We start from the raw sequence: 10,920 nt of genomic DNA on the forward strand, positions 1-10,920 counted from the left end.
AAATATCTTACCGATTGCAAAGACGTGAGGTGACATTGTCCCAAGAGACTTCCCTTGATAGGACTTTATTGTCTCTGAAGAATATATTTTAGGTATGTCAAAGTACGGGTTCACCGCAATCAGAATGTTGGCGACATACGTCTAAATGTGAAAAGCATAAACATACAACAATGACTGTGTCCATTTAAAGCTAAGCAAGGCTCATGGGAGCATAAAAACAATACCAAAAATTTCAATTCCCTAGATAACCAGGGCTCCAAAACCAGCCCCTAAATGTTCCCTGATCTCTAGGGGACCCATACTCCTCCAACCCTTAATCAGTAATTTTATCTTCTTACCCACTGACATCTCAGACTCAGCATGCCCAAAGTCAAGATGATCTCTTCCCACCTACTTCTGCCTCGGAGACAACACTCTCCACGCGTCCTGTTCTCCCAGGTGTAGGACATCACCAACCAGCACCACAGACAGAAGCTGAGTCTCCAGCCAGGTCTCATTCAGTCCTCATCCCCTGATCCTCCTCATCCTTATGACGTCTCCTCTTCGAGGCTCTACACCTACAGCTGGGTTCTGGTCACTTAACACTCCTCGCCTACGTTATCCACCCTGCTACCGAAGAGTTCAGGACAGCTCGCAAGACCTTCTGGGCCCATTCCTATCACTAAACGCCAGGACTGACTTAGCTCTGGGGTAGCCATTTGACTCCAGATTTCTGCAAAACAGCACATGCTAACCACTGCCTAGAACACCGCCTGATGGGCTAAATGCTGAGTGAGCCACCCAAGCTAGCTTTTAAGCTTGGAATTTAGCACACAGTAGGCGATCAATCTGAGTCAGCTGAGTGAATTTTTCTTCTATCTGTATTTCTCATCCAAAACGGACATCTTTAAGCCTAAATACATGTCATCTTTGATTCTGAAAGGAATCAAGAAGAAAAGTAAGTCCTAATACGGCACACAGCTGGAAGGTGGCAAGGAGACTCTTTGGAAGAGACTAGATCGGTTCCACTTCCCAGCTGTCACTCCTTGGACAGATGGCAAAGACTAAATGTAATTTAGCCAGAATTAAGTAAGTACAATTAGGCAAATTGATAGTGATATAAAAGATTAAAACAGTCATTTGATCCAGTAAGTGTCAAAGAAGCCATGTGTTTTCTTCGTTCAAAAATAATGAAGAGTCCTCATCTTAATAACGGGAGAACCACAGTGGGGTAATTTATCTCCAGCCAACAAAGGAATCTATGACTAGGCCATATTAGAATAAAATCTTGCCCGTGCCCCATGAATAATTATAATTGAGACATACTAGTTAAGTAAGTATCCAACTGAATGATTTGGTGTGAACCCTGACTATTTACACGGAAAGATCTGTCTTCTGTTTTTTTAATATTCTGGACTTTTAAGTTTTGCAACTATGTAGGCTCTAGGGTCAGTACTTCTATGATCCTGATATCTCCTCAGATACCGCCTTCTGTTCTCATTTACATTTTTTTCCTTATTCAAATTTTTTATTTCAATATACACTCTTTCTATGCTACTTTAAGCTCTCTGCAGAACCATGTGTAAAGTGAATTAATTAAACAGATCTACAGACACATACCAAAAATAAGAAATCAAACCCAAAATAATAATTATAGTGTTTTTTTAATACACAAAGTAGACATTTTTGAGTATAAAATATTAGATGATGCTCTGAATTCATTATTTCACTTCACAAATATTTATTAAGTATCTACTATGTATCAAGTGTATTCTTTTGTTTTCTGTTTGTTTGTTTGTTTTTGGTTTTTTTTGAATTAGAGTCTCACTCTGTCACCCAGACTGGAGTGCAGTGGCTGCTGCCGGCCACCGCAGCCTCGACCTGCTGGGCTCTGGCAATCCTTCCGCCTCAGCCTTCCAAGTAGCTGGAATTACAGGCGCGCGCTACCATGCCCGGCTAATATTTTTTATTTATTGTAGAGATGAGGTCTTGCCAAGTTGTCCAGGCGGGTCTCGAACCCGCGGACTCAGGCAATCCACTCACCTCAACCTCCCAAAGCGTTAGGATTACAGGCTGAGCCACCGAGCCCGGCTTCAGGTGTTTTCTAAGCCCTGGAGTTAGGGCAGTAAACCAGAAAACAACTTTGTCTTCATGGAGTTCACACATTATTCAACGGGCTCAAATCAAGCATGATTTTCTCTTAGAAAAGTGTAAGTCTGACAGAAATCAAATCATAGCACGTAAAATAATGACCGCCACAAAAACTTAAACCCCAGGCAAAATACTTACATAAATTCTGTCTTTACTATATCGTACTTTGATATTATGAAGGAGCGTGGCTTCATTTAAATACATTAGTGAACCTAGGACATAAAATGTGTAAATCATTAGACAGTTGAAGAAAGTAAAGAAAACAATGTTATCTCAAACTGAATCACTTTGACCCAACCTAAAATTCAGCTGTTAAGTTAGATTTAATTTCATCTTTTTAAAACCCTGGTCCATGTAAACCCCAGATGCTGATTTAAAAGACACCCAGTTTACATATGTGTTGCAGTGACAGTTGTAAACAATGAATTTCTAGCTAGGGGAGTACACCTGATGAAGACTGGTTTAAAAATCAAGTACAATTCCAGTGGAAAGTTCTACCATAGCTCTGATTTTAATACATTTTTGACACAACAAAGTAATGACGTTAGTTCAGTCTGCTGCTCAGAATATTACAATAAAACACAAAAGATAAAAATTCAGAAAGGGGGCAACCTCTTCGGGTCCCCTTCCACTGTGGGAGCTTTTCTGTCCTCTCAATAAATCCCACTTTCTAAAAAAAAAAAAAAAATGTAGAAAGAGACAGATCATCAACTCATTGTGTCAGTTCCTTACAACTAACGTGATGCCTAAGAGCCTTGGAGAAATTATATGCCTTCATCCAAGACACGAAGCTAACTAATGGCAGAATCAGAGTCAATACTTTGCTTTACTGACCTCGGTTCTACTGTGACATCAGGGTTTACTCCCAGTCGAACCCAAGACCTCCAGACTCCGAGCCTCATCTCCATCACACGTGGAGCAGTCAAAAGCCACCACCCTTGCTTCTGTTACTGGTATCACCCTTTTCTCGGTCACACACACACACACACACGTTCCCAGGTCTGTGGCAGGCACTCAACCACCAGCATAATCTGAATCTCTGACTCTCTTTCCTTTCTTTCCATTTCTTCTGCCCCAATCCCAGTTGAGGTCTCAATATCTCTCTTGAGGTCAAGGTGACCCTCTTATTTTACCTATTGTCTCAGGTGCTCCCTTCTCTAATCCAGACTGCCCAGCACATTGACTAAACTGGAACCCTAGTTCAATGCTGTCCTCCTCATAAAAACATCATTGGGTTTCTATCAACTACAAGCATCCATATTGGCTTCTGAGCAAGGCTTTTAATAAACCTGCATTCCATTTCACACGATTTTCCACAACTTGCCTGAACCCAGTCTAACTTGGAGGCAGATTAAACTACGTGTTGAACCCAGATATCCTTCATGCATCGACTTCTGCCTAGAATATCCCCTACATCCCCAGGTGTCAAAAGTCAACCTACCCTTCAAGTTCAGCACAAAAGTGACTTCACAAGTGACACCTTCCCACCCCCTACCACCAGTCCTAGATTTGCCTCTTCTTTGTACTTTATGGTGTTTACACACACCGCAGTATCTTGACGGTAATTTTCCATTCTGGTTTTGTCCACTAAGTCTAATCCTTTCAGGCAGGACGTCGCCTGATGCACTGGTCTGTCTGTCTGTCTGATCCCTTCCCCGAAGACGCATCGCTACCCTGCCTGCAGGCCTAACATACAGTTCCACACCTCACCGGGCTGTCTGATAGGGACCTCTTGTTACACTCATCTTGTCACGCACACAATGCAGTTGGCTCACTTTTGCCTCACTGCTTTCTAACTCAGGGCAGAAAAAGCAGATAGGAAGAAGAGGGGAAGACTCCCAACAGTGGAGTGGCAACTTTCCCTTGAAGTGAGGAAGGATCTGGCGAGGGTGAGGCAGCAGAGGCCTGCCTGTTTGGGTATGTAGTCGCATGCCTTTCTATATCCTACTCCCTGCCCCCTCGTCCCCCAGGGGCCTGGTCTCCAAGTTGCTCTCCCTTCACCCTACAAACTCTGCTGGACCACTCCCCTTAAGCTTCCTCCGCAACACCTGGTTGTGTGACACTGTTTCCGCTTCCTCGACGTGAAAATGCCTAACCCGTAACATGCTTCCCCAGGGAAAGGCCATCACAGAAGCCTGGATGTATGCGTGAAAGATTACTTGCTCCTTCATCACCTGCCTTCTCGGGGATGTCTGTTGATTAAACCCAGTGACTCCCTAACGGATGAGCTGATGACAGTGAGAATTTGGACAAGAGGGTCTTTCGCTCACACTGTGCTACTCGGGCGCTCATGAAGACGTGGGGAAAGAGGGAGAGGAAAATCTTCCTAACTATCGGTTTGGCAGATGAGAAACGGTGAGTCCCAACTGCCTCCCTCTCCTCTGAGGCTTCCCAGGAGGCTCACAGGGTTTCTGAAACAGCCTCCTCCTTCTCCTCCTCGAGGCCTGGCCTAGGATTACCTGGTTGTTCTTTACATGCAATCCCTTATGTGAACCGTTTACCTTTCATGCCTGATGATTCAACTATACTCAAAAGAATATTAAATTTTTAAAGGCAATTTTAAAATAAGACTCAGAATAGAATACGAGAATAAATACAATCTGTTTCCCCAAAAACACTTTGGCATAGTCAATAAATATGTTTAAAAAAAAAACACACAGAAAAGCTTCGAATGAAGACTTTTGTTAACGGCTTTGTTATTAAATCCAAAGACCTGTCTGGGGAGCTATTTGAGCATCGGAGACCCCACTTATCCTTACAGCTTTAATTTATGAAAAGAAAAAAGGAACCCACAAACAATTTCCATTTAGGAGTTTAGGAAAAGTCAATTCATTCTAAATTTATATAGTTGTGGAAGTCATGCCAGTACTGAAAAAGAGACCACACCAAGGCAACTTTTAGGATTTCCTTCCAGTTTTATATTCTATACTGTATTATTCTCAGTATCTAACCGGTGATAATTCACATAGAATAATATGTGCCATGTATGTCATCACAGTAACTCAAAATCAACAGGAAAAAATGCTACTGTTTTCCTTTTAATTACTGACTTCACATCTCTGAATTATTTTCCTATTCTTGTTTTAATACCCAACGGTCAAGTCAAAAGGAAAAATAAGCATACTAATCTCTAGAGATAAAACACTTCACATAGAAAACTTAGAGCTAAAAGCATGTAATAAGTTTTGCTGTATTATTAGGGTATTATGAAAGAAAACGGGAGGGCCTCACCATCGTCCACCTCCTCCATTTAAAAGACAACACACGCCTGTTTTCGGCAAAACCTTTACCACATCCTTCAGTCTCCATAGACAATTCTATAGACTGTTCTCTATTTATCTGTTGTTTATTTGTTTGTTTATTCATTTATTTAAGAGACGAGGTCTCACCAGGTTGCCCAGATTAGTCTCAAGCTCCTGGGCTCAAGCCATCCTTTCACCTCCGCCTCTCAAAAGTGCTGCGATTACAGGTGTGATCCACTGAGCCCGGCTTACAGACTGTTCTCTATGGAGTCACTTAATCATCACATGATTACCACAACAGAGAGGAGAGGGTTTCAGAAATGTGCACGTGAGGCCCTGAGAGACAATGCCAGTGTGTTACCTGGTAGAGGACAGTGTAGTGGCAAGCCTCAAACAAAAAGTACTAAAAGCAACAGAACCACGTCAGCTGGAAAAACCTGCATTTTAACCCAACAACCAAAGCTGCATTCATCGATGGCAGTTTCAAAGGGATTTCACACAGGGCCAAGTGACGGAATGAGGAGAGGTTGCATCCACATGGTCACCCTTGGACCAACAGGAAGGCAGCACAAGCGGCAGGGAACCCACCCAGGTCTGGAAACCTCGACGGGCTGGGCACGCACATCAGGACAGTGTCCCCGGAAGGAGGGTGTTTCAGGAGATTCAGTTAAGAAATGAAATGAAAACAATTCAAAGCCACCGATGACATTTACAGTCACTTTAATATAGGAAAAGGATTCATCATTCCTCAAGCTCTGCATATCCTAGCAAGTTTTAACAGAAAAGAATTTCCTCTGAATTTTTCTTTTTTACTTTATTAAAAAAATGTGGGGTACAAGTCAGGAATAGGTGTAGAAGCAATCTATGTGCAGGTGAAGTCCTCACTCCTCCGGATTTAAGGCCAGGTATCCTTTGTGCTGTGACATGCCCCTTGTCCTCCCCTGGCAGCATCCCACAACTGCTGATCCCTTTCTCGTGCTTTTTGTGATAAATGTTCAAGTCCCACTTATGAATGAGGACATGTGGCATTTGGTTCTTTGTTTTGTGATAGATCAACTAGGATGATTACTCCAGCTCCATCCAATTTGCTGCAAAGTCCATGACTTTGTCCTCTATGGCTATGTAATATTCCATCATGTGTATGTACATTTTCTCTTGCCAGTCTACTTTCGATGAACGGTGGGGTTGGCTTCACCGTTCTGTCATAAACATGAATGTGCAGGTGTCTTTTTTGTAAAGTAAAATATTCCCAGAGGGGAAGTGCTGGGTATGGAAGGTCAATGTCTAGGTCCTTTAGAAATCACCTCACAGTTTTCTATACAGGCTGGACTAGTTTGCGCTCCCACCAACAGCACAGAAGTGTCTCCTTTTCTCTGCACTCAAACTTTCTCTTATTTTAGATATAATAGTCTCATTCCTTTTTATTTTGTTCTGATTTCTGTTTTTTAAAAAAAGCTATTATCTAATCAGAAAAACTTTCCAGCAATTTTGGAAAGAAAGGGAACACCACAATTTTTTCTCAATCTTTGCACCTAGTGATGATGGCTTCGGTCCATTGAGTCTGTTAGTAGGCCAGGCGCTGTGGCTCAAGCCTGTCATCCCAGCACTTTGGGAGGCCGAGGTGAGACTATTGCCTGAGCCTGGGGGTTCAAGACAAGCCTGGGCAACTTGGCAAGACCTTGTCTCTACAATAAATCAAAAAATTTGCCAGGTGTGGTGGCGTGTTCCTATAGTTCCAGCTCCTTGGAAGGCTGAGGTGGAAGGATCGCCTGAGCCCAGGAGGTCAAGGCTGTGGTGGCTGTGAGCTTGCCACTTCGCTCCAGCCTGGGCAACGAGTGAGACTCCAGCTCAAAAAAAAGAGTCTATCACTGCATCCTGCAGCCTCAGATTCAGCATGCAGGTTGCCTGTCCCCAAGCCCATGGCTCTCCCATCACCCCACTATTCCATGCTCTCCCACAGGAGATCTCACAGGCTTACTCAAACACGAGTTCCAGTGAAAACCACTAACAACATATCTATTCCTTTCTCTTATTTCTTTTTCAGCGGGGAGCTTTTAATATCAGCCCTCTCTTATGAAATCCACAACAACTATACATAATGCTTAAATACTCCCCACCTCCTCGAATGAAATGATCACTGCCTCATCTTGAAAATGTAGGAATAAGCACAGTCTGCTCCTTGGACAAAGGCTTTTTTCAGCAAACATGCTAAGATATTTATAAGTCAAACTAACGCTGTAATTTGATATATGGTGCTGAAATGAATTTTTCAATTAGTAGTTACTACGCAGCATTTTTTTTTCCTGTGTTTATTTGTTTCACTAACGTGAAACAATTCCTAGGGACTCAACTTCCAAACTGCTGAACCACATAGATTACTATAAAAATCTCCTGAATCTAGATCAGGTTCAAAGTAACTGTCAAAATTGTTAACAAGAGACCTCTAGCTCAACCCTCAGGAAATTATTACCACTACCCACATGTACACAACTGAAATAACACTAAGAGAACATTCAAGAGACTCTTTCAGCAAAGTGCAAATGTGAAACAATAATAAATTTAGACTTGTGAGCTCGTCCATTCACACAAACTTTCATATCAAAATGCTAGATTTTTTTCTGAATCAGTACAATGTACTAGTAACTTAACCACTAATTTATTTTTTGGAAGGGCAACTGCCTTTTCTGTGCTGAAAGTGTGAACTTAATACTTACAGTTATCTTCCACATCTTTTTTACTGTCCTCTTCTGCAGGGAACACTTGGTTTATGAGAGCCAAAAATGTCTAACAAATGAAACAAAAACTCATTAAACTCGAGGCTTATGAATAGTAAGAAAAATAAAGGAGCTTAGCAGTTGTATACATTGTTATAATAACAACAATATGCTCTTTATTTTTTCATTTTTTTTTTTGAGTTGGAGTCTCACTCTGTCGCCCAGACTGGAGTGCAGTGGCCGCTCCCGGCCACCACAGCCTCCACCTGCTGGGCTCCAGCGATCCTTCCGCCTCAGCCTTCTGAGTAGCTGGAATTACAGGCGCGCGCTACCACGCCCGGCTGATTTTTTGATTTATTGTAGAGATGAGGTCTCGCCTGACCGGGTGGGTCTCGAACCCGCGGGCTCAGGCAATCCACTCACCTCAGCCTCCCAAAGGTGCGGGATTACAGGCTGAGCCACTGAGCCCGGCATAACAATATGCTCTTTATTAAAATATAACACAGGTCCTCCTATTTAACAAGTCATTAACCTGAAAACAGTATAATTACTTTACTCAAAAATATTATCTATTATTAGTGTGGACATGAAATCAACCATGGAAATCAGTAAATAAGCATTGCTGGGCTCTAACAATTAGAATGGGACACAGCAGTCAGTATATTAATATTAAATTTACATAGACATGCTATTTAACAACTTTTCTAAAAAATAAAAATCTTGATGTTTATAGATACAGAAATTTTAGTGTTTTAAAAAAGAAAAAAGTAACATTCAATAAGACAGAACAATTTCTTAATCAATGCTATTGTTTGAGTAAAATATACTAGACACAGATTCCTACATAAAAATGTGTCATAAATATAAATAGTATCCAGAAATATTTGGTCCATAAAATTACAAGTATCCATTAATAAACCTGTATATATTTTAACACTTAAATGCTATAGTAAATACTGCAGAATTAAGACCGCATCTTGTAAGAGAGAACAAATGATCTCAAATTATATCTAAAGAGAATTAAATTTTAATCCATGCCATTCTAACAGTTATTTATAAATTTATACAGTTCTTTGCAAACAATTACAATTATTCTTGTGCTTGAAATCTCCAACCATATCAAATAAAACTTCCAGAAAAAATGGTTCAATTATTTTCAAATAATATTTTAGGTCTACATAAGTGTATGTGTGTGTGTGTGTGTGTGTGTGTGTGTGTGTGTGTGTGTGAGTGTGTGCACATGTATACGACAAAGCGACAATGTAGGTTACAGAGTAAAACCCGGGTTGCCGGGATTACCTTAATTGTAAGTCATGTCCAACCAGAAAATCGTCATGCTCTAAAAACTCTGGAAGTTAATTACTTGGAACCCAGCACACAAGTTATTGATGTCATAAACGTGGGAAAGCTTATAGAAGAGACCACAAAAGCAAAATTAACCCATAGTGTGCGTGAAGTATATCAATGGTGATATGAAACAGTCCACAATATACAACAATGATTCTATAGGAAAACGCATCCCAAAATGGCTGCGAACGTCACAGACCTACACACCCACCTTTCAGAGCCGAGAGGGTTGGAGACTTCCCCGTCTCCAGGAGTTGGCCCCAGGCTGCTGGGAGCCAAGTCAGATGGAAGAGGCTCCAAGAAGCTGGAGGATGGGGAAGGACCAAGAGTTGCCGGGATGAGAAAGCCAACAGCACACGAAAGACCACGATGAGCCCTGAAGGATGGCTTCTCTGCCTCCCTCTCTTGAGTCCCCGAATTATCACCGGGCCCATCTCCCTCTTCCCTTCAAGAGAACATCTGTTTCGTTCATTTCTTCTCCTCTCAAAAGACTTCATAAACCAAACACACGTGGATCACCTGTCTTCAAACACCTTAAGTGTCGGATGCGGTGCATCAAGCTGCCACGGTGAACCCACAAGTCCAACAGCCCCCGCGCTTAGAGATTCCACAGTCCAGCAGGGAGGGGGCGGCCAGTGTAGGCAACTGCCTCCGATGATGACACCACTCCTCAAAGAAAAATGCAGTCGCAGGGGAAGAGGGAGAGACTAGGTTTCTGGGGGAAAACTTCATCAAGGTGACCCCAAGCAGAGGCTTAAAAGAAAAGTAGCCGCTGCTCAAAGGGCAGAGGCAAAAGGGGCGTGGTGAGCAATGACACAAAGACCCAGCGTCAGCAGGGTCGTGGTGAGAACTGGGTGGACAACACAGGACAGGCCAAGGGGGCAGGCGGGGAAGGCAGAGACCCGCCTGAGTGTATGTGCGGGGCTTCAGCCTGTGGGCTGCTCTGTTGCAAATATGGAACAGGAGATCAACTCAGTGGGTCAAGACGGCATTTACAAAAGAATAAAAGATTAGAAAATACCAGAATCACGGCATGTGTAAGGAGGTTTCATTTGACGGTTTCACCAGAAAGTGACATACACCAACCCAATATTGTCGGGATGTAAGATGTATTTCTCATAAATTCACACACACCCACAATGCACACACCTAAGGCAATATAAAATCTGTTTCTTACTATGAGTAACAAGCACAGAATTTGAAAGCCATTGCCTCCCTGAAAGATGTGTTCCTCACTTTTTTTGTCCAGGGTTCTACCACTTCCGCACAGAGGTGTGTCTGTCGAAAGGTCTCTATTCTGTGAATCGTCTAGGCAAAAGACCGCTTCTCTAATGGATCTTTTCAGCTGTCTAGTTCTTAGGACACTGTTTCTTTATCCAAGACCTTGATCCGAAAGGAGGGGAGAAAATTAAGATGATTAAAAGTAATCCCTAGCCGGGCTCGGTGGCTCAGCCTGTAATCCCGCGCCTTTGGGAGGCTGAGGTGAG

At 42.4% G+C, this 10,920-nt stretch overlaps 1 protein-coding gene across 1 annotated transcript in view; it reads right to left on the reverse strand.

Annotated features, from left to right (window-relative positions):
• MYO6 (myosin VI) overlaps positions 1-10,920 on the reverse strand; it is a 93,628-nt gene that overhangs the window by 80,607 nt on the left and 2,101 nt on the right. The window contains exons 2-4 of the mRNA XM_021709841.1: positions 8,087-8,156; positions 2,269-2,342; positions 12-141 (exon numbers count right to left, since the gene is read on the reverse strand). Coding sequence (XP_021565516.1) covers positions 12-141; positions 2,269-2,342; positions 8,087-8,156 — 274 coding nt within the window. The remainder of the gene's footprint in view (positions 1-11; positions 142-2,268; positions 2,343-8,086; positions 8,157-10,920) is intronic.

This window comes from Carlito syrichta, unplaced genomic scaffold (assembly GCF_000164805.1).
Source record: "Carlito syrichta isolate Samal-C Ts95f unplaced genomic scaffold, Tarsius_syrichta-2.0.1 Scaffold287498, whole genome shotgun sequence".
NCBI lineage: Eukaryota > Metazoa > Chordata > Mammalia > Primates > Tarsiidae > Carlito > Carlito syrichta.